At 32.4% G+C, this 24,955-nt stretch overlaps 1 protein-coding gene across 1 annotated transcript; it reads right to left on the bottom strand.

Annotated features, from left to right (window-relative positions):
• Positions 1 to 3,040: 3,040 nt before the first annotated feature.
• LOC107454006 (uncharacterized) lies at positions 3,041 to 23,161 on the bottom strand. The gene is made up of 6 exons (XM_087166627.1): positions 22,474 to 23,161; positions 21,718 to 21,928; positions 13,110 to 13,317; positions 7,715 to 9,376; positions 6,348 to 6,470; positions 3,041 to 3,189 (listed from the first exon to the last, which is right to left on the bottom strand). The coding sequence occupies exons 1-5, from the start codon at positions 23,028 to 23,030 to the stop codon at positions 6,355 to 6,357; spliced, it is 2,754 nt and encodes a 917-aa protein (XP_087022753.1). The 5' UTR covers positions 23,031 to 23,161; the 3' UTR covers positions 3,041 to 3,189; positions 6,348 to 6,354.
• Between the last annotated feature and the right edge of the window lie 1,794 nt (positions 23,162 to 24,955).

The following is a 24,955-nucleotide window of genomic DNA, read 5'->3' as shown; positions in this document are numbered from 1 at the left end:
TTCAATTTTATGCTTATACGCTGGTTATAAATAATTGTTGAGTGCTCGCAACAATTGTTAAATTAACATATTATTAACCAAAATGAGTTACACATGAAGGAAAAACGTGCACTGTGAAAAAAAAATTCGACAAAAACTTTACGGAAAAAACTCTGTCAGATGGTGTGCCAGTATAAAACGGCTTATTACAAAGAAAAAATTTGTTATTTAACCCTTTGCATTCCGATGTCTCCACTGAGGCACGCACCATCAACAGTCACCACTTTAAAATAAGATATTTCACATCTTATTAATAAGTAACCACATTATTTTAAGAGTTTTAAAATTGTATAATAATACTGTATTGTGTATTTTAAATGCTATCCAGCTGATATTAGATCAATCAGCATTTTAAAGTACTCGGAGTATAAAAGGGTTAAAAACAGGTTCCTGCTTCTTAAGCAGATAAGTACTATTATTTTAAAAAACGAACTTTGTTGTTTTAACAAATACAAAACTCTAGAATAACAAGGTTAGTATTTTGAACGAAGCGAGCTGACAGCAGATGTCGCGTATCCTGTCAACGCCAGATTTGAACCAGTGTCACTACATTGATAGACTAAACCACGTCAGCTCTACCGTTTGGTTAGGAAGAAAAATGTTAAACTGTCCTTCTTAAAAATCTTACTTATTGAAATCATATTTAGATGTAAAAATGTTTGAAACTTTATTTGCCCTCCCTTTTAAAACTTCTGACAATTTAACTTACCAAAAGATTTTATCTAAAGACAGATAATAATCAGGTAGAATATCAACTTGACAATGAAATTAAATCGAAATTTTATTTAGATGATTTTCAAAACCATACGATAGGTGCTGAAAAATAAAAGCAAGTATAGAAAGTAACGGTAAAATAATATGAAATAAAAAAGTTGAATCACCATATCGTACCATAACTGCATAGCATGTACTAGAATTTGGAATGTCGGCTTTTTTATTAGGATCAAAAACAGAGAAAAACCGTTTTGTTAACTAAAAAGCTTTAAACCGTTAAAAGTACAGAGAAATTTAGTCAAAAGAACGGGAATTTTTTTTACGCTGTGCAAAATACCACAATTACTGTTTCAACTTTCAATTTCAAACAATTTTTTTTAAATTTCAACTGTATGCTTGTAGAATTCTATACAGAAAGAAAGAAAAAATAGCCATGTTTCATATTTTTATTCACGGCAAAATTATATGTGTTTGGAAAAAACTTGAGCTGATCAGATTCAAAAAAATCCTTAACTATAACTTACATAGAAGTTTTAAAGCTTCAGAAAACTGATTTATTTTTCACGTAAGCCTTATTTCATATTGACTATGTTTTGCGACATTTTCTGAATTTGCATACAGGGCGCTTGCTAAAAATAGGATAAACTTGACCTAACAGTCATGCATGATTAACTGTTTCAACTCCACAACAGTTATAAAATAGCATATTACCTGAAGAAAAGAAAAAGTCTTAACAAAATTATTTAAAATTGAGTAGGAATGTAAAAAGTTACTTCGTGTCTTCAAAGCTCCAAAAACAGCAGTTGCATAAAATTCCCACCAAATTCAACCCACGTGTAGTTCGAATTTAGTAACTATCTTGAACCATATTTCATGCATGGCGATGCTAACGCCACCTCAGTTTATGAGTTTAGACTTTTTTTTTTTTTAAATGTTTATAAAATTATTTCTAAACATAGACTGATATATTGTTTTTCAAATGTGACTCTTAAACTTTTCATAGAAAATCAATTAAAAATAATTCCATAACAAAGTATTAGAAAATCTGGAATTTTCTACCTATAGATTTAATGATCAAACTCCATCAATAAATTGAGCAAAACAGGAAGGGAAATGTGGAATAACAATTTCATTTTATATCCATAAATAGGACAAAGAACAGTTCCCAATTCATTGTAAGATTTGAAATGCTTGTAAAAGTTGCTCCATTATGTGTTGTTTTTTCCCACTGCGTTGTAATCTTCAAGTAATATTCGAAACCCTGTACATTTTTTTTAATTTTTTTAATTTTATATTGTGAACAATGTATGAAAATTACATCTGTAAATAAATTTACTATTCTTACTTAAATATTAATCAATCTACTGCTCTTATTCATTTTCTCTATAAAATAATGTAAATAAATTTATGGACTTTGAGTATAGCCCACTTGCTACAAGTATTTTCAAACCTGTCGAGTTAACATTGTGTTTTTCCCAATTGTTCATTTAACATTAAAATTAAATAAAAAGTATTAAAAATGTTTTGCATATAATTTAGGCTTACAATAAAGTTTCAAGTTTTGTTGATAGATGGCAACACTAAAGGATCAGTTTATCCGTTTCAGTTTTATTCAGGGACTGATAAAGAGGATATATATCTATGCTTTTATATTTGTGATTTGATTGCAGAGTCTGCTTGTCATTCAAAATATAAAGTAAGTAATTTATAAAACATTAAAGAATATTGCTTTTTATAAAATAGTCAAATATAAATGATTGTTTAAAATTTTTGTTTTCATTATTTTTATATTAATATTTGAGGTCAGTGACTGTTTAAAAAAAAGTTTTAATAAAATGAAGAAACAAGGCAATATTGGAACAAATTATAAAGTAACTTAAAGAAAATACATACTCTGAAATAACGTTTTTTTTACTAAACATAGTTTACTATAATTCCATAAATTATAGTTCACTGCAAAAATAAATTAAAAACGTTATTTTTTGTATAAGTTTAATTTAAAAAGCCATCTAAAAGCATTTTAAACAGCTAAAGGTAATTTAAAGTAATTCTCCGAATAATTTTTATTCAATTCGATTTTAATTTTAAAAAAAATTTAAATTTATAATTGAAATTACGGATTATTCTTTCCAATACCTTATGTTGTCTTTAAAATCTGATAGATGGCAGCACAAACATTAGTTTAACAACAATTTTAGTAAATTGAGTAATAATAAAATTTTAAGTAATATAGTGATAAGCAAAAATTTGAAATACTTTTAATTAAAAAATGAAAATAAATTAACAAAACTGATTTTTAATGCCTGAATTTTACCATACAATATTTAACAAATTCAACTTTTTTTTAAAAAACAAACAAAAATGGGAAATTTTTATGTTTCACAGAAAATGTCGTAATTTTAATTTTTATTCCAAATCTTGTGTCTTCTTTTCAACCTAAAAATAAGTAAAATAATAATCAGAAAGATTAAGAAAAATATGTGTAAGATATATTTTTGAAACTAACAAATTTACACAAATATAATAAATTTTCTATTTTAGTAAATTTATAATTTTTAATAAATTTGCAATTTTAATGTAGTAAAACAAATTTTAAACATTTTTATCTTTCAAAAAGGAGTTAATTTATGCAGTGAGAAAATTAATTGAACACATATTGCCAGATTCGGTTACCCAAACTTCCGTTAGGTAAAATTTAAACACAATAATTTTGCTCGGATACCATTGCAATTTCATCCTTAAACTTGCTTTAATATCTATCTATATTATATAAAACGCTAATACGTACGTATGTATCAATAAAACCGATGATATTTCTTTTCTCGCGCTGGCAACAGTTTTCATTTTTAATTGATTGGATTCGGCGCGCAAGAGCACGTAGTGAGCATCATATGTCTAATCGGGTGAATTCTCACCGAATTATTAAAAAAATTCTCACAAAATTATCTTCATCGAAGCAGATGCTTTACATCCGGCTTTCAGTACTTTCATATTGTTTTACAACACATGGTTTTAGCCCTCTGGTGGGAAAGACTTTAAAACAAAACTTACAACAGTTATTTTTCTCAACAACTGAAATTTAGAATAGTGTGATTAAGAAAAATATGTGAACTGTTTGCAATTTCAAATTAATATTGAAATGCACAGGTTTGGAATTTTCTACAGTGAAAAGTTTTCGGAACTTCAGTGTTCAAAAAAGTATACAAAAGCAAGACGTTAAGAACGTATCCAATGAGCGAGCAAAGCGAGCATCGGATTGCGAAGCAATCCGAAATGAACTGCGAAGGCAGTCCCGGGGGTTGGTGAGCACCAGCGAGCAGGGGGAGAAGCCTCCTAGTTATTGTTTAATTTTCGATTGCTGTAAAATCACATAAAATATTTTTTGCCAAAAATTTTTTTTGTAACAGTTCAAAAAATTCATTTTGAATATTACTTTAATTAGGAAATAGTAATTGTGTATTTATTTAAATGCTTATGTTGACTAAACGCAATTTTAGACAAAATTTGTTATAGAATTAAATATTGTGTATTTAAAATTAATCATAACTTATGAATTTTTTTAATAATTGTGAATCGGTAGCAAAATATTTGTGTAATTAAATGTAACATAACAAAGTACTTTTTTGTTTTTTGATTTTTTTTCCTTATTTCTGACCCTATTATGTGATAGTTCTGCCAAATGAGAATGCGCAAAACGATAAAACAACACTTAAGTTTTTCATCTATATAAAGATAATTTAATTTTCATATTTTCTTTCCAAAATATTTCTGTGTTGAAATTTATTTTTGTCCATATAGGAATAAGGACAGCTTTGATGCTATTTTTGACTACAGAATAAGGAGAGCTTAATTCAGAATAATTGACACTTTTGTTTATTTTTATTCATTTTTTTGGGGTCTCCTCTTTCAATTTTTACAATTTTGATTTCATATATTTATTACTGTATAGTTTAAAATTTTTTTATTAATTGGATTTAACCCTACCCGCCCTAATTGGAGGCATCTGGGGAGATATCTTTTAAAAAACAGCTCAATCATTATTTTTTCTCTATATCTTATATTCCTGGAGTAAATCATTCGTTAAAATATAATATAAAAAGTTTCGCATTGCAATATTAATACAGAAAAGCAATAAAAAAGATTTTAAAAGAATGTCACAATCTGGAGTGAGGACAAATTGCACGATACACATATTTCGTTATTTTTTTCCCTAAAACATTCACATGCATTAATTAAATAGCATCATGCAGCACTTAAAATAACTTAGATATTGATACAAGTAATCATATCTTGGGAATTAAAATTGATTTATAAGGAGAAATTAATTTATCTTACTACCTAAAACTAATTTGATTTTTTTAAGGGGGTCTGGGGGAGATTTTCAAAATGTTACCTACTGCCGTACCAAGAATTGACCATGAACTTTAACATCTGTGATTATAAATAACCAAACTTATAAATTTCATACTTATAGTTACGAATAAAGGTGTTGTAAAATTATCATAGAAACATTTACACTTGAAAAAAATCGCTCCGTAATGTTGGCCTCTCTTCTTGACCCCATGCCAACCTTTACTGCTACCCACAGTTATGTAAGCAAAGCTCTCCATCGGTATTCTTTATATTTTTAATTAATATTCTTTCTCGGCCAAGAAAGTTTTATATTTAGAACGTTGGTGACTTTTAGGGGATAGAGAACTCGCCTCCAAATATGGTGACTCGGGTTCGAATCTTGGCGATGACTGGTAGAAATGAATTACACACCCGGTTGAAATCAACCAGAGTGCTGACGTTAAATATTCTCAGTGGTAGACGTTTCATGGGTTAGAGTCTCCTCGCCGTCAGGCAAATCGTGGGAAGTTTTACTCTCCTTCTAACGAAAATACGTGTTAGTACCCTCAAAAAGTCCTCCACGAAGGCAAACTCCTCCCAATACTTAAAACATAATGCCAGGATAGCCTGGTCGGTAGGGCGCGGGGCCTATGTCCAAGAGTTCGTGGGTTCAATCCCCACCGGCCGAAAATTCCCCGTGTAGTAAATGGTGACTGATGCACGTTAAATCTGTCGATTCGCAAAGTCCTCCATGCTCCCATAACAAATCAATGCCTCCAGGGGTTTAGTATTAGAAGTTGCCTTGTCTTCTGGATTGGTTCAAAATTACAAGGCTACGGAGGTGAACATTAGTAGTCGTAAACCCAAAATTGCGTCGGCTGTTCAACGATGGTTATAAAATAAAATTAAAATACTTAAAACATGAGTTCTTTTGTCTTATGGATTGGGTTCAAAATTACAAGGCTACGGAGTTAAACATTAGCGATCGTAAACTCAAAATTGGGTCGGCTGTTCAACGAGGGTTATAAAATAAATTAAAAATTAATATTCTTATTATTTTTTGTATACATATTTTCTAAATTGATTAGCAGCATAGGTATAGCACTGGTAGGAAAATAGCTTCCTACCGACATTTAAAATTTAATGGAGTTGGTGGGAAGCATACTTCCCATGACCCTTATAAAGTGTAAGGTGATCATAACTTCGAGACATAGTGTTAAGTCTTAGAATAATTGTTAATAAAATTTTTTGTAGTTACTCACCATGTTTTTATTTCATAACTTTTGAGGGTATGGACTTCAGCATTTTTTCAAAACGGGAGTATCTTTTTCGAAGCCAATGCAAAATCTTTCGATGTCTTTGAATTTCTTCATCTCCACATTTTCCTGTTGAAATAATAAGTATATTAATCTTAATAATCTTCTTAATTTTAATAATATACTCGTTCTCTGAAATTTTATATATAATACTGCAAAAGTGTCAACTCGTATTTGCCCCTTTCAGTAAAAATAAATGGTTAATAGAAAAAGAAGCATTTGATTCAAAAGTTAAAATACCTAATTCAAAAGCATTTAACTTGTAAAAGAAAACTATTCATTTATGGTGCTTTTGAATAATTTCAAGCTTATCTTTTTTTTAAACCAAAACAAAAAATTTAATAATATTATTGAAAAGTAATCTGACTGGGGGCATAATTATTACAGAAAGTACAGCTCTTTGAATAGGTAACTAACTTGGGGAACTGTTCTGTACGGTATGCTTTTCCTGAAAAATAAGTAACAGGGCGAGTAACATATGTAATAAGTAGAAGGGTGAGCAACATAACAGGGCATCATATGTAGTACGATCCAGCACATGCTTAGAAGAAGCCAAATGACAGTCAGGATGCACGTCACCTGTGAACCGGTTTTTGGACAATTCTACATGCATGATTACGTGTCCTGTTATCCGCCATTTTATTCTTTTTTATTTCTATCTCAAAATATGTTAGCAGACTTAATCAGCATGGGTGATATGAGTGTATTTTCAAAGAAATATCTTAATTAATAGTACGATACTGTTTGTAAATAAAACAAAAATGTAGAACAAACCAACAGTAAATAAAAAGAGAAAACTTTTCATCTCTTCAATAACCCCAGTAGTAGTTGGGAGGAAAGTAGGGTGAAACCTCGTTTCAAAAACCTCTGCTGCTGTACTCCTAAATGTTTCTTTTTCGCTTATATGCAGGGATCAGTCTAAGTTTTGGGGAATCGGTTTACATTACGCTTATCGAAGCTAGACTTCTTCCCCTGTGTAAACTCTTCAGTATAGTAGTGCTATAACTAGAAAAAAAGTCAAAAGTATTCACTTTCTACTCAATTTTATACTGGTACTGCGTAACTCCATCAAATCCATGCGTAACTCCATCAATTCCCCGCTTGGGAAACCTTTTACTGAAAAATGGGCAAAAGATCTATGGTTCAGGGTTGTATCTGGGTGAAAAGTAAAGTAAATCCCCAACGGTTGCAATATCTTTTTTTCATTTTAACTATTTGACTATCAGTTTTGTAAAATGACGCATGTAAACAAAGAATAATTTATTGTAGTATGATTTTTTTTATTATTTTCGATAATGTAAGCTGAATCTTACTTTCATTATTTCGTGTAGTGGATCCAAGACTTTCCACCTGATTTCTGTTGCTATCTTCAAGCAGCAGCAAACCAGCAGTTGAAGAATTATGGCACAAGTTGTCAAACTGATCTTCGTACAGCTCAGGTTCCTGGTTGTCCAACTCTACAACCTCAAGGGTCCTTTTGACTTCTTCAATGTTTGCCAGCGCTTCACTCATAGTACTTTCAATTACCAAATTAGGTTCCGATATTTCGTAGTTAATGTGTTCATTTTGAAGTTTCACCTTTGGTCGCGCACCGGTAAGATTTTCCAACCTCTTATTCGCTGAGAGATTTTCACAACTGAGAGTACTTGTGAGCTCATTTATTTTTTGATCCAGCTCATTCATGCGATATTGCAACCTTTTCACTTCCTCATACACTTCACTGTAACTCTTAAATGAGCCTTGGGTACTTTCATCACTCAGTTCCCCAGCTGGTAAAATTTGTGATAAGGACAAGGGTGAATTTTTTATTTGTGCAGAACAACTTATGATGTTATCACCAGTTGCAAGAGAAGTGCAGTTTTTGTCTGCTTCAGCATTTTTTTCAGTCAGTTTTCCGTCATGATTAATGCTTCGAATATCTGATTCACAAGCCTCAATAACATTTTCAGCCCGTTTTTCCCCGTGATATATCTTTTGAATGTCGGACTCAGAAACATATACAGCAATTTCAATATTTGACTCACGCTCACACTTTTGGTACCATTCTTCATTTTCCACAATACTTTTAACACTCACTGAATCAGTACTTACGGTGCTTGTGCTTGATGTGACATTTAGCTCAGATTCTTCAGCACTGCTTTGATCAGGACTTGACTCAATGTTACTCTCATCCATTTCTTCAAGTAGCGTGGAACCAAAATATGAAGTTTGTTTACTTTCAAATTTCACTTTCCTTTCTTTTGGTGATATGTCTTCTTCTTCAGCTATTTCTTCCGGGGATTCGTCAACAAATTTAGTTATTGTACTGCTTCTTTTTAATAAAGATCCTTCACTTTTAGTTTTTACTTCACTTCCACCTGGTGACGTCTCTCCCTTTTCGATATTTATTCTGCTTCCTTTAAAAAATTCTCTTTCCCTCTTAGTTTTTATTTCGCTTCTTTCTGGTGATATTTCTTCAAATTTAGATTTTAATTCACTATCTTCTGGGGTGTAATTGAAATCTTTTATTTTTCTGATAGTTCCGGGCAGATCGAGTACGAAATTTTCCTCCAAGAGAGCATATTTTCCGTCTTCAAACTCGGGATTCGCGCTTGAACAACAAGATAAAAATTGATTCGCAAATTTACTTTTGGGGAATTTCGATTTATGAGTCATTTCTTTTCTTAAAAGCTTATTTCCATTCTTGCTTTCCTCGGAAGAGTCATCACTTTTGAACTTTGGATCAGTACTGTGATCTTTGAGAGATTTCGTGTCCTTGCAAGCATGTTTTGAGTGTTTAATTCCTGGTGTTCGACGATATCTCAAACCACATCTTCTATCCATAAGGTTCTCGAAGATTTCTTCCTCGCTTGTTTTTAGCCTAACCATATCTTCTTCCGATACATCAGCACTACTTAAATCAGATGTGTAGTCATCTTCACTGGAACTCTCAAACTCTTGCAGCACTATTGTTTTTAAAACTGGCTTCACAGCACCTAAAATAAGTTTAAAAAATAAATAAGATGGTAGTAACATAGAAACTTAATGCAAGTAAGTGCGTAAAATAACTCGCAATATTTTTTACAGTTAGTGTGTAACGTATGACATATTACATATACTTGGGAAGATGATTGATATCGCAATTATTCAGATTTCCACTGCAATCCATGTTCGAAAGCGTCTTCGCTCGCCATTAGGTGGAGTTGTTCACTAGAATATTGGAAGGAGCAGACTTGTATTACAACCGTCATTTGAGCTGCCATCACCCGCAGAGAAATATGCAACGCTTTACAAACAGCGAGCAGCAGATAGGCACATGATGAAAGGTACATCCGACTGTCTGGCGCATACCTCTGCAGGAACAATCGCGTTACAATCTTTCTGCTGCTCGTGCATTTCTCTCTGCCATTCCAATTCCTACATCAGGTGCATATATGCGAGTTCGGTGTTTGTAAAACGTTGCATATTCTTCTGTGGACGAGGGTAGCTCAAATAACTGCGGCAATGCAGGTCTTTTTTCCTATAATGATCTTGTGAACGACAACACCTAGCGGAGAAGTCGTTTTCTATCATGGGTGGCTATGCAAATCTGAATCCTTGTAATATATCTACCTCCCCTTAAAGTTTGCCCCAACAATCCTGTGACACAAAGTATAATATAAAAGGCTCAAATAGTGGCCAGCTAGAAGTTTTCCAGGAAATAGAAATCAAATAATCTTGAAGATGAATTACTTATCACTTTTTGTTGTTCGTAATCTTTGTTTTAAATCTTAATAGTAAACTGTTATTTTCAGTTGGTAAACCATTTATGATAAGGATAAATTAACAATTGTAAGTTTTACTTGCAGTAAATCTTTGCAAACTTTACAATTTTGTTTTGTCAGTTCTTAAAAATATATGCTGTTACAATTTTAACGAAAGAAAGGCACTAAATTATGAAGATGATTGTTACATAGAGTTGACACAAATGCTAACAAATAACGCATGGTTTCAGATTTCCTTGCTTTCATTTAATTTTTACAAGCTAAATATGCGTTCTTGGTACCAGTGAAGAAATTCATTAATAATTTATAAATCTGTACAAATTAACATTGTGGAATCATGTACGAAACTGAAAAGCATAACAAAGCATGATCATAAGCTAAAACAGGTTAAAAAATAATTTAAAATTTTTTAATTACTTTTTGCCTTTCCTTGTGGTTTACATAATAAGATAAAGAAACGAAGATTAACTCATCAAAAAATGACCAACCATACTTTGTATCATTTGGCAATGGAAATACTTACAGATAGGAAAACATGAACGTTTTATATCTGTTTTGATTAATGTCGAAAAGTGCATTCAAGTATTTCCAGAAAAAGCTGTTTTATCTTAATTTAATGATTTGGCGACTAACTCGATAAAATAGGTAATTCAGTCGCCAAATCACTAAATACTGATAAAACAATTTCTGTGCCTAAAATGTAATTATCAACAATATTCACGATGCCACATAAAATTAACACGAGATTAATATAAATACATACATAAAAGTACCAGTTCAATCAATGAAGTTTTAAATACCGTCAAATTCTTCAATTCAATTTAATTTCAAAGAAATTTTTTTTGACTGACACACTAATATGTGACACTTAATATGTATATTTTTGTATTATTTTTGACAACGGTTTTGACAATTAAATATATATTAATGATGGTGATTACAAAACAACTCCAACAAATGTGCTTTTTTTTATAAAACAACCATTTAGCAATAGATATTTTTAAAGCAATTAGTTAAAAAGATTTTTCATAAAATCTCGTACTTACAGGAATTATAACTCTTTTTTCGGAAAGAGTAATAGAAAGATTACAAATAAAAACAGCGAAACAAAATGAAATCTTTGAAAAAAAATAAAAAAATAATAAAAATCATAAAAATTTTAAATATACACATTAAATGCGATAGATTCTTTGCATTAGCTTATAGCTCAATAAATGCATATCTCAAGTGATAAATTGAAAATTATGACTTTCTTGAATTTCATGCTAGTAATAGCCATATATTTATTCTTTGCTTATTGAGAATTTCGATTTTTATAATTTTTATGTGAGTTCAACTAGAATTATCAAAAACTAGTGGGCTGCGCCCCCCGCTCGCTAACGTTCGCCAACCCCCGAAAATTGCTACGCAATCTTATATGGTTTGCTTCGCAAACCAAGCTCGCTTCGCTCGCTACTAACTTGGGTACATTGCAAATGCACAAAATTCTAAGAATTCAAAACAATCATTCAAGTCCATATAACAACTTTTTTTAAAAAAAAAAATTACATCTTTTTAGTAAATACTAAGTCATTAAAATAAATTTGAATTCAAATAAATGACATGTAATTCGATAAACAAGCTATAGTAGAAATAGCTTTTTAGAAACATGCTATAGTATAGCTTTTTAGAAACATGCTATAGTATAAAATCTTAAGATGAAATTTCTAAAACTGATATCTCTTTGAAAAAAGGTTAAAATTTTGGCTATAATTAAGTCTATAAAAAATTGAAATAAGTGAATTGGAATGGAAAAACCTGCATAAACAAATAAATTCTAGTAAAGCAAAAAAAATTCGTGTTATAAATCAAAAATTGTCAAATAAATTCGTAATATATAAATTCGTGAAAAAAGCGATTTTGACAAAATGCTAAAATAGACATCTATCGACAAAGACTATTCACTTCTGCCTTGCTTATGCTCTCTCTGGTTATTTCAGTTTCCCGTTTTTAAAAGCGCTATATGTTGAGCCATCTCAGCTAGATTTGGCATGTGACATTTTTAGCGGCAATCATTGGTCGATTTTCTAGCGTTGCCATTCGGGGAGTTGTAATGAGGATTTTTTTTGTCGCCGTGTAAGAGAAATTTATATATAGATTTGTTAAGATTAAAATTTCGATATGAGACGCAAATTATGAAAACAGTGTTGACATAGATTTGCAAGAATTGATTTAGGTAAAATTTAAATCTAATTGGAAGGCGTAGTTTTTATGGTTGCAAAAGCTCGTTAAAAACAAAGCTGAACCTTCCAATGAAGTTCTGCTCCTACTCAAAAAGCTAAAAACTTTCAAGAATGATGCAAGACGAATTTCCTGACCTTGTTATGACACAAAAATGGCCACCTCATTCATTAGACATGAACCGAAAGGAGTTTTTTGATTGGTTCATTTTGCAAAATTGCATGGAATACTGATAAACCTTATTAGTCTTTACGTCATTCAAAAAAAAAAAATATGAAAAATGAAAACAAAATACCAAAAGGAGAGTTACGGCTAAAGGCAGGAAATTTTAAAACATTTATAACTTTGAAAGTTACTTAATAATTATAAACATGTACTAATCGCCATTGTTCATTTTTAATTTCGGTTGCTGCATTTTTAAAAGCATTACGATTTCGTATTAAAATTCGCAATTGTGTCCAATTCGTTGTTCCTTATCATCTGATTAATGGGTACTTGTACCTCGCTTAATGTATAAACAAGAATGTTTCCTAACGTTAATCCTATTAGGCTCGGTTCATTATAAAGCTGAGTCAATTATTAGATCAGATTTAATTGGGTACCTGCAAGTGTCGTCATTCTAGGGTGTCTAACATGATTAGTTACTGAATCATGAACAAATGCCGCAATTCGTCAGTCAATCAGGTTCTATAGCCAAGCGTGCTGATGCTTGCAAGTACCCAATTTCACATTTTATTAATTTTACCTTTGTAAATCCACATAGGATCAGGTACTGGCCCCAAATCTGTACCTTCTCCCAAAAATTGGTGTTTTTTAGCTTTGGATGGAATCGCTCTTTTTTCATAGTTTTGCTTGAGAAAAAGATGGATGAAGTTCAGAGCAAGTCTAATCTCACCAGTATTTATAACATCAGCAGGAAAAGTTTCAGCCATTTCTTTTTTAAACTGCTTTTCCTAGTAATAATAATAGAAAGGGCATGATAAACTTATCTCCACTAGTTGAAGTGCATGGCGATATCAGAATTTCAATGTTGTTTTCATTATTTCATAATATATTGTGATATTTTTAAAGTAAAAACATTCTCGTTTTTTTCAAAGTGTTAAATATTTTTATTAGGCGAATGAAATTTATCAGCATCGGGATACTCGCTTGCTCGAATTCGATATTTGTCGTTGTTGATAATAATCGCTACTCTATCGCATCCCGTAATTATCACTCCAACGAATTAAACTTTCGGCTCATTATGTTTGATATTTATGGTTTTTGATAAATATTCCATATTTATGATAAGATAATATTCATGATATATTGAGAAAATATCTTTAAAACACCGTAATCTTGCTGTTAAATATTGATCTATATTTTACGGCATGTCGATACGTAATTACTCAGTTGTAGTACAGTTGCATATTGAACTAAGCAGCTGTATATCTCATGAAACCATTTGGTATACAAATGATCCATCGTAAAATTAAGCAACTAGTTCTCAAGTAAAAAAAAAAAAAAAAAAAAAAATAAGTACTCTGAATAAAATTTGATCGTTGCGAAATCAGACACACTCTCTTAATAAACATAACTTTTTTTAACATATTTGGATTCTGCCCTCAAAATATCTTAAATGCCCTCAATCTGCGAAATATGGTCTCAAATGTTTAATCAGGAGAGCGGTCGAAAGTTTGTATCCCTTAATAAGACACTAATTTGTAATTCCCAATCATTGGGCATCTTCAATATATTATTTACACACAAAACAAATTACCATTTGAACAGTAAATTTAAGTCTGAATTCAGAGTAACATTTGTTTCAAAAATATAATTCAATGATGGAATTGCAATTAACCATTCACTGGACTGGGGTGGTCCAGTGGTTAGAGAATAGATTTAATCCTCGAATCCGCTAAGACCCACGGAGAACATGTGACATACGTGCTCCTAAAATCTGTGGAATCGAAAGTTCTGTGATCGGTCACTGAGCAGTACCACGGGAACAAAGATCTGGAGAAAACTGCATTCACCTTCATATCTATGTCTAGATTGAGTAAGTGGTCTCACGAATTAGTGGTGCAGGCCACCTATCCGTGGAGTACTGAGATAAGACGTACTTTCACCCTTGTGGTGCTTTCATATCAAAGTAAATGTTCCCAACTTAATTCGCAAAAGGCCAGCTTTGCTTGTTCAAACGTCATTAGAAACAACACCATTTACTAAACAAAATTATTGAATTAAAGTCAATCCATTTTTCGAAGCAATAAGTAACCAACATGAAATATATTCGAATACTGATGAAGATTGAGTCCCAATTTTGGACTTTCATTCTAAAGTTATTTTTTAGACTTAATAATTACATAGTTAAAATATTTTCATCTCTTAATTAAATAGTAGAGTCTAGCTGTTCAATTTATGTATTATTTATATAAAATTGTCCCAGAGTGCCTGGACTCAAATATATAGCAACATTATTACCTTTACCACGATAAAATTTAGCGTATCTACTTAAGAGGAAAACTTTCATGACAAACTCCTTTTCTCCTAAAAATAACTTCAAATTTAAAGCATATAAAAAGTGAATTGAGGAAAGCCCAGGGGAAAAAATGAACTTTCAAAAGCTGGAGAAAAAAAAATCTAAAATATCAAAACGCAAACTAATTATAACGGAATTACTCAGGGTTAAGCAGTGTTGAAGTAATACAGAAAAATAAAATTTATTACCATTTTTCAGGGTGTTTTTACTCCAGGTTTAATTAACATTTCCCTAAACTTTACATGTTAAAATACATAGGTAGTGAAACAGTATTTACTATGAAGAGCTCTGTTGGATTTTGTTGAGAGCAAATCAGACTGAAAGTCACGTAGAACAAATTGAAAACTTAACTTTATTTACATAAAAGAATATAAAAACAATAAGATGTTGCCAGCACAGGAAACTCAAACTATCTAACTAATCTCGAACTCAAACCTCAACATCCTCCCCACCCTGGTCAACCTCGAGGGGGATGACCAGAGCTACCGGACGGGTTATATTGTGACCATTAACTCTCAGCTCACAGGATCTTAATTTTCCATCTCGTCCTTCATGCAAGTTCACCACTCTAGCTTTCTTCCACATGTAACTCCTATTAGGCGTTCCCCACCAGCCTCCCCACCAAGCCGCTCGTGGGGCGATAAATTTCCAAGTTATGCCATTTTGGGCATAGTATTGCTGAGTTTTAGCTGATGACAGAACTTGCCATAATAGAATCAAGTCCTTATTTGCTGCATGAAAAGTGGTAGCATTGTCGGTATAGATTGTGTGTGGGAGTCCTCTGCGGCCAACAAAACGTTGTAGTTCCAAAAGAAATTTGTCTGTGGTAAGATCCGACACAAGTTCGATGTGTAATGCACGTGCTGTTGCGCAAGTAAATAGTGTTATGTAGGCTGTGTCTCTTGATTTCAAACATCGAGTGTTCACGGGTCCAGCAAAATCAATTCCTGTGGTAGTAAATGGAGCAGAAGGTACAACTCTTTCAGGAGGTAAAGGAGCTTCGATTTGTTTTCCGCATTTCGCTTTGAACAGCTTGCAAGGTAGGCATTTGTGAATAACTTGCTTAATAGCTTGACGTCCTCTTAAAATCCAGAAGGTTGAACGTAACTCGGACAGGATTATACGCACGCCTAAGTGGTGGAGTCGTATGTGTGTATGCTGGATCAAAAGGTGGACAAAATAGTGTTTACCATCGAGCAATAAAGGGTGTCGAGTGTCAGATGAAATGTTTGAAAATTGCAGCCTTCCCCCAAGGCGTAAATAATTATCTTCGAGAAAGGGATTGAAACAGGAAATTTTGGATTTTTTCGGCAGGGGACGTTCCGCTTTTAAGGCATTTATTTCAGCTGAGAAACATTGATTCTGTACAGTTTGTATCCAATAGTTTTTAGCTTTCTCTATTTCATTACAATTCAGTTCATGAGTTATGCGTTGCTGAGTCTTACAGTTGTATACAAAACGTAGTATCCAGGCAGTCACACGAAGAAGTTTCGTATAAGAACTATAACGAGATATATCTATGATGGGTTCTGTAGTTGCAACGTAGGAGGATTGAAATTTGGTTTTTCGTGATTCAGCTTCAACTAAAGGTTGTGTACGTGTAGATAAAACTTTGATAGGCCAAGTTTCTGGATCATGTTTTAGCCATTTCGGACCATGCCACCAAGATTCTAAAATTGATAACTGTGATGGAAAGGTACCACGAGTAAGATGATCCGCTGGGTTATCTGTACCGGGACAGTGGCGCCATTGTGCTGAAGTAGTGTTTTGAAGAATTTCTGTTGTTCTGTTGCAGACAAATGTTTTCCAAAGGTTAGGATTTCCCTTTATCCAACTTAAAGCTACAGTAGAATCGCTCCATAGTATGGCAGTGTGGGAATTCATGTTCGTTTCCTTGCAAAAATACTGGAGTAGGCGAGCTCCTAGTAGTGCAGCTAACAATTCAAGTCTCGGAAGGGTGACCCTTTTGATTGGGGCTAGTTTATTTCGACTGCAAATGAGATGGATCTCTGTAGAAATATCATCTGCGTGACGCGCGTACAAGCAAGCACCATATGCACGTTCCGAAGCGTCGCAAAACACATGCATGGTAACGTCGGAATTTTCGGAAAAGCCAATCCATCTTGGGATGCATGTTTCATTCAGATAGTGCAATTCATTTATCCACTTGTGCCACTGCTGTGCTACAGATGGAGGTAATAGTTCATCCCACTGAATACCACTAAGCCATGTATCTTGAAATAATATCTTCACAACTACTGTAACTGGAGCAAACACGCCTAGAGGATCGTAAAACTTTGACATCAACTTCAGTAGTAAGCGTTTTGTTACTGGTTCTTTACATGCTTGAACAATTTTTGTCTGCACATCAATTTGAAAAACATCACTGTTAGTATCCCATTTAACACCCAAGACTTGCGTGATATCCTTAAACGAGACGTTTTCTTGTTTCCACATATCTTTCAAAATCTTAGAATTTGTAGTCCATTTGTCTAATGGTAGGCTAATAAGTGATGTAAGTTGTTGCAGTTCTTGGTAAAGAATCAGAGCTTCAGTATCCGTAGACGTTCCGGTTACAAAATCATCCATATAGGTGCTATTCTCAATGTGTCTAGTTGCTGTAGTATATGCTTGTTTGTGTTTTGTAGCCAATTCACAAAGAGAAGCTGCTAATAAAAATGGACTAGAGACGAATCCAAATGGAAGACGTGTGAATCGATAGGTTACAATTTTATCTTCAGTGCAGAGTTTCCCATCAGGAGTATATGTAGTATTGTACCAAATAGATCGTGTTGCATCTCTGTCTTCTTCTGCTAGAATCAGCTGCAGAAATGCTTGTCGCCCATCACTAGTGATTGCTATTTTAGAAAGTCGAAATCTCAACAATGTGGCTAAGATATCAGGAAGAAGATTTGGTCCTACTTCAAGAGCGTCGTTCAAAGATGGGTGACCTGGAGAATGTGAAGATGCATCAAAAACTATACGCCACTTAGTTTCTCCATTTGTGATTTTCTTTACAGCGTGATGGGGCAAATAATATAAACGTTCCTCATTATGTGTTTCTGAGACAACTTCAACGTGCCTTTTATGAATGTAATCTTGCATGTGCTCAATATATTTTTCTTTGAATTCTGAATTTGCATGCATTTTCCTTGTTAAAGATTTAAATCGTTGAATTGCGACTTCATAATTGTTCGACGAAAGTTGAACTTCTGGTTTCCAAGGCAATTTTACAACTCTTCTACCATCGATGATTTCAAAAGATTGATGAAAGTTCGTTAAGAGTTCAGAGTTGTGAGGACTTATTTTTTCTTGTGTTGGTTGTATGCCAATGCTCTCTAAGTTCCAGAAATTTCGTACCACATTGTCTAATTCCTGAGTTGAAGTATCCACATCAACATTATGAACCGTTGAAATGAAGGAAACTGTTGCGTGTGATCGAGTTCCACTAAGTACCCAACCAAAACTTGATGGGACCAAGGCCAGAGAATCCGACAACCTGACTGGAGCTTCAGAATTCATAACAATCCAGTAGAAATCTGCACCGATTAAAATCTCAATTGGTAAGTTCGACAATGAATCATCTGGATCAGCAAGTTTAATTCGCTTGTTTTTAGCAAAGAGTGAAACATCCGTTGATGAAGGTAGGTGTGATGCATATTTGTTGGAGCTTTCAAATGCAGTAACATTAATTTTAGATTTGTCCCAGATACTTGATAACTGAAATTTGACTTGTCTTCGCATGTAGCCAACATTAGCTGAGGATTCAAAGGCTTGAATGTCCAAATGTCTGGTTGAAATTACTGGAAGTTTTAAAGTATCCACAAGATTAGAAGAAACGAAACTAGATTGACTTCCCCCATCCAAAAGACAACGTGTCAATTTTGTAATGCCAGTGGGCCCAGTTATGAAAACTCGTGCAGTTTGCAAATGAACGAAATTAGAAGACGATACATCAATTTTGTTTGTAGATGTAGCCACAGGCTGTTCATTGGTTAGAGGTTTGCATATTGATGTATGGTGTTTTCTCTTGCATTTGGCACAGCGAAATTTTTCTCTTCGGGGGCAATTTTTTTTGGTATGTCCTCGGTTAGTGCACAAAAAACATCTATTACTAGTCTTCAATTTCTGTATGCGCGCGTCTATGTCCGTTACAACATTGCACTGTTGAGGCCAATGTCCGACAGTTTCACAGAAAGGACAAAAGGGTGACATTATTTTACTTTTGGTAACTGATTTAGAATTCACGTTAAAATTTTCTAAGGAAGATTTAATAGGATAGTCTGGAGCTAGTGAACCTTTAATATTACTTGCAGTAATTGATCCCTCGACCTCTTCTGATAAAAATTTCATTAATTTTGAAATATCGCTTTCACCAAAATTTTCACGTTTGGCATGCACAATCCAGTTACGACAGATTTCATGAGGAAAAGCACGAAGTATTTTAGGAGCCAAAATTCTTCCGTATGATTGAGTTTTTTCTCCTAAAGCATCTAAAGCCTGTATTCTTCGATTACAATCAATATATAACTCATTTATTGCTGTTGGAGAGTGATTTTTGACAGGTTTTAAGTTTTCTAAATAATCGAGATGAGCCTGTATTATTTTATCTTTATCGCCATATTTCGATTTCAAAATATTCTTTGTTGTTGCATATGTTTCTGCAGTTATATTAATTCCATCAACTATTCGTTTTGCTTCTCCATCTAAATATCCCCGCAAAAAAACATGCTTGTCAATCAGCGATAAACTTTCGTTTTTGTCGATACAGTTTTCAAAACGCTCCCAAAAACTATGGAATTCTTCAATTTCGCCGTAAAACATATTTATTTTTATTGTAGGCAACTTTACTGTAACATTTGAAGGCGAAGCTGAAAAATTGTTTATATTGGCAGCTGTTGGCGATGTTTCAGAAATTGAATTCGTGTTCCGATTCGCTGTTCTTTTGAAATTAAATAACGCCAAATGAGCATTTTCTGTGTATCTTTCGCATTCTATTATGTCTTCCTGATATTCTTCATCATTTAAAAAATTATGTATTTCATCGTCTGCCAAGGTTAATTCTTTTATTTTATCTTGTAAACGTTCAATGTTGTATTCTTTTTCAGTTTGTGTACTAGCAGCATCGTTCAATTTCGTCGTTAGTTTCGTAATGGCGGTACGTAGCGTTGTTCGTTTGCGTTTAAATATTACAAGTTTTTCAATACCGGTAGCCATTCCAATTCAGATTTTTGACGAAAGTAATTATAACAAGGTTCAGTATGACTTACCGAGTTATTTCGGCACCAAATGTTGGATTTTGTTGAGAGCAAATCAGACTGAAAGTCACGTAGAACAAATTGAAAACTTAACTTTATTTACATAAAAGAATATAAAAACAATAAGATGTTGCCAGCACAGGAAACTCAAACTATCTAACTAATCTCGAACTCAAACCTCAACAAGCTCTCCAGCAATATAACGTATTCTTCCTAATTTATCAGAAATACTACGTTTAAATTTAGCCATCGGAACGACACAATCGTATCCATCGATCCGCGGAAAAAGTTCGAAATATTATATTATAATTTCGAGAAACAGTTATTTGTACTGTGGTATAACTACCACTATTATTATTGTGGTATACTACCACTTTTATTATAGACTATGTCAACCTTCATCTATCAAAAGGTACCTCATGATAGAATCAAGTTAACATGTCTTATATACTAGTGATTTGGCTCCCGAAAAAAATCATCGAAACCCAAGAAGGGTGATGCAACAGCTGAGGAGATTAAGATGGCCACTCAATTGAAGCACGTTGTCATGTCAATCAGGAAACGATAACATAGAGAAAAGGTACGTGTCCCCACTGAAGAAGAAAGTTTAATGCCTTTGTGACATTGCGTGCTGCCCGAGCTGATGCTAGGATGTTTGGAAACCGTCAAAAGAAGGCTAAAGAAGCAGCAGAGAGCCTTGATGCTGGTCCTAATAAAGTTAAATAGTGAAACTGTAAAAAATAAAGTTATTTGAAAAAAATGAAAATTGAAGGAATTATATTTATCGTCTATGTCAACTTTCATCTATCTTGAGGTACCTCTGGATGATGAAAGTTGACATAAACGATAAATATTATCCCTTCAATGATGACCCGGACGTGATAGTATCACGTCCGGGTCACCAATGTAGGAAATTTTATTATAGACTATAATATATAATCCCCACATTGGTGACCTGCGGACGTGACATGAATTTGACATCATTAACGGATGGTCCGCATTGAATAGTTGATTTGCTTTAAAATGTACTGCTCAAAGAAAAGAAATCCGGTGAAGTAAATAAAGTCTCCCAGTCAATAAACAACATTGAAAAAAAATAATGAGCGAATTGCTATAAAAATAAAAAAAAAATGAGCGAAATGCTATAAATAAAAAAAATGTGCGAAATGCTATGAAGAAAAAAATATAATGAGCAAAAATGATATGAAAAAAATAAATAATTAAACAGAATGAATCAACTAGTGGAATTCATTCATCGAATTCTATCACAGATAAAATTCTGGAAGGGGAGTAATGTAACTACCACTATAAATATTAAATACCAATTCACTAGTATATAAGACATGTTAACTTGAATCCATCTTGAGGTACCTCTAGATAGATGAAAGTTGACATCGACGATAACTATAATTCTTAAACTTTCAAACTGAACTTAGTATTTCAATAGGATTTTGTTTCACCCTCTCTGTCTTAAGGTTTTCCTTATAAACTAGTTCGGCCATTGTACGAAAGATCATTTATCTTGTCTATTTTGCGTATTCAGACTTTCATTAGCAATGAGAGGCTTATCTTACTTGTAAGGCTTGGAATAGTGTCGGATAAACCTCTTTGTACCAACACTTCTCATTTGACACTGTATTAGCAAGAACAAATTGCGTGAATATTTCGACAACCATGACTCCATAGCCCCACATGTCATAAGAAATACCATCGATCTTTATAGTCTCTCCCAGAGAATGGCACGCTTCCGGCGGTCTGTAGATGTATGGAAGACCCAGGTCGTACCTAAAGAACAAATGAAAATCTTGTTCATGAAAAAAAACTGCTCTTAAATAAATATTTTGGTTAATTAACAAACCAGCTTCATGTTTAAATGCCTAGTAATTTCCAAAAATAAATGCATTTTTCAGAGGAGTCTTTTCAAGAAGCTTCTAATTATGAGAAATAATAATAAAAAGGGTTTAAGTCATACACTCAGAAAACATGCGCAGTTCAATTTAATCAATCTTGATTAATTCTAAGATATTTAGGCTCTTAAAGCATTTATAAATGTCTGCATTGTCGTCGTTTTAAGAGACATTTTACTTCAACCATCTTAAAATCATTCATTCAAAAATGTCCAGACAGAACTCTTTTGAAAGTCAATGTCTCAGAGTCATCTATTAAAATAAGTCTAATAAAAGTTTTCTGTAACAAAAATTTAGTTTTTCTGCAAATTATAACTGTAACATAGAAATATTTTTTAGTTTGTGAAAGACTTTAATGGAGTTTTCTCTTTAAGTGTGACAAAAAATAAAATTAATAGTTAAAATTATGTAATGAAACCTTACTTTTCCAAAAGCCTAGAAGTGTAATTCACAAATGAAAAATCACACAACATAGCTGTGTACTTGTGCGTAATGAGAACATTATCGACTTTTATATCCAAATGACACAGATTTCTGGAGTTTAAATATTCTAATCCGCAAAGTACCTCATATAACCAGGCTTTTATATACATTAGACATCCTTCTCTCTTTCGAAAGTACTTGTCTTGAAGCACATCGTGTAAAGTTTTATACTGGACTGGCATAACGAATATTACAGTGTCCACTGGGGAAAAAGTATGGACTTCTAACAGAGGCACAATATTCGGGTGACGTAATTTAGGCCACACTGCTGTTTCAATATCAGCAAGATTATCGGATGTCACAACTTTCACGGCAATGTCACAATCTCGGTGAGGGTCATACATTCTGAAAACATCTCCATAGGTGCCACGTCCGAGAACACACAAATTCCTGTAATCCTTTTCACTTTCAAGAATGCCGATTGTAAGTCGAACAGCATCTGCTCGCCATTTTCTTTTGCTGCTTGAATCCAGTTCACTCGATAGTGAATCTGTCATAATAGCGGTTTGGGAAATAGGATTGCGTTGTACTTATTGTACTCAAAACTTTATTTTAATTTAAAAAGAGAATAACAATATTGAACGATTTGAATATTTAACTTTTTTATATTTTGCAGCTTGTAATATATGACTTCGCCTGACTACTAAGAGTTTAATCTTTTTCAACAATTAAAACGATACATAATAACTGCTTTGCGATACATTTTTTATTGTTCAAGCTTTTTTTCATTTATATAGTCTCTGTTGGCCAGTATTATAAAGTTCGATAAATTTAAAAAATTGGTTACCTACTTTTTAACAATTAACAGCTCGAATTAAGAAAATAATGATTAACAATAACATTAAAAATTATCATTGCCCTTACTTTTTTTATTTTAAGATATATATATATATATATATATATATATATATATATATATATATATATATATATATATATATATATATATATATATATATATATATATATATATATATATATATATATATATACATATATATATATATATATAGAGAGAGAGAGAGAGAGAGAGAGAGATAAATAGATACATAGTATACTTTAGTTAATTTCTCAAACTTATGAATAAAATTTAAAGCTGTCTGAAACTCGAGTAACCAGCAATAAATTAGAAAAAAAGAGTGTTTTTGAACACCTATGTCAGAAAATATAGCAATAAACTTGTAACCTGAACTTCTTAAAATTTATGAAGATACGGTCCTTTTTACAAAAATATAATTTCTTTGTCTGAATCTGTTTGCTATAACTATAAAAATATTCAAAAAAATCAAAAACAAATTTTGGAGCAAATTTTAATTAAAAGCAAGATTATTATTTAGAAATTTGTAAAAAATCCGTGAAAAGTTGCTGAAGATATGAGCATTTAAAATAGTTCTGTTAAACTGAGATTGTGTAGATTCATTCATGTTTTCGAAAAATATCGAAATTATTAAAAAATTTTGTTCGTAGTTTAGAAGTGAGCATTTAGAAACTTATGAAAAAAATCCGATTTAAGTACCTTAAAAATTTAAAATTTTCTAGCAATTATCTAACAGTCGTTTGTACTTTTTTTTAGAGAAAAAAGATCTGAATGATTTATTAAAAATGATATAAGTATAGGGTAGGGGTTCATCCCCCATAAGAGTAAAAGTAAAATTTTTTATGTTTCTTCCTCAGCATAAATCTTTCAAAATTTACAAAAATTACTTAGGATATTGCTGAAACTTTTTTTAATTTTTCAATATATTAAATTTTCCTTAGTTACCAATTGCAATTTGCGACAATGTAATGAAAAATGTCGAAATTTTTGAGCGTTTTCCGCGCATGCGCCGTCTGAAAGAACTACTTTAAATGCTCGTATCATGAGCGCTTTTTAACGAAAGTTTTTCAAATTTTAAAATGATAATTTCATACTAATCAAAATTATCTTCATAAATTCTGTTTAATTTTCTCGTATATTTTTAAAGTCTTAGCAAAAAAGGCTTAAGGGAAAAAAATGTGATTTTTATAATTATGCCCGAATCTCCATTAATATTTAAACTAGTCTTATAAAATAATCCTCTAAGTATTTCTTGAAAAATTTTAAAATTGTCAAAAACGTAAAGTGTATCTTCAATTATTGTAAGGCAGTATATATGTCAACAATACCGAATTCCAATATAGTTGCAGCAAAAGATGGTTGCAAAAACTGCAGAACCTGTTTTATTAACTCATTGAGAATTTAAATAGTTTCTAGCGCCCCTGGAAAACTTGGTTGATAGGAAGTTGCGCTCGTGTTCGTGAAAACGGAAGTTCAAATCTCACCGTTCGAAGAATACCTGTGTATTAAATGATGATTGCTGCACTGTAAATTTGTGGACAAGTGTTCTTTTATTTTTTCGAAAATGTATTTTTCACAAATTTTTCAGAGATCAAAACTGGAATT

The sequence above is a fragment of the Parasteatoda tepidariorum genome, chromosome 6, assembly GCF_982258835.1.
Source record: "Parasteatoda tepidariorum strain Cologne lab strain chromosome 6, Ptep-v5.0, whole genome shotgun sequence".
Lineage (NCBI taxonomy): Eukaryota > Metazoa > Arthropoda > Arachnida > Araneae > Theridiidae > Parasteatoda > Parasteatoda tepidariorum.
The sequence above is the reverse complement of the archived record's forward strand: the minus strand, read 5'-3'. Positions and strand labels throughout refer to the sequence as shown.

Bases quoted from the DNA above. Each gene is read 5' to 3' on its own strand.
- LOC107454006 (XM_087166627.1), bottom strand. From the start codon at position 23,030: ATGACAGATTCACTATCGAGTGAACTGGATTCAAGCAGCAAAAGAAAA. The intron at 9,377-13,109 runs GTAAAATTAATA...AACTTATTTTAG, and splicing joins TCCTATGTGGATTTACAAAG to GTGCTGTGAAGCCAGTTTTA. The intron at 6,471-7,714 runs GTAAGATTCAGC...TTATTTCAACAG, and splicing joins CACTACACGAAATAATGAAA to GAAAATGTGGAGATGAAGAA.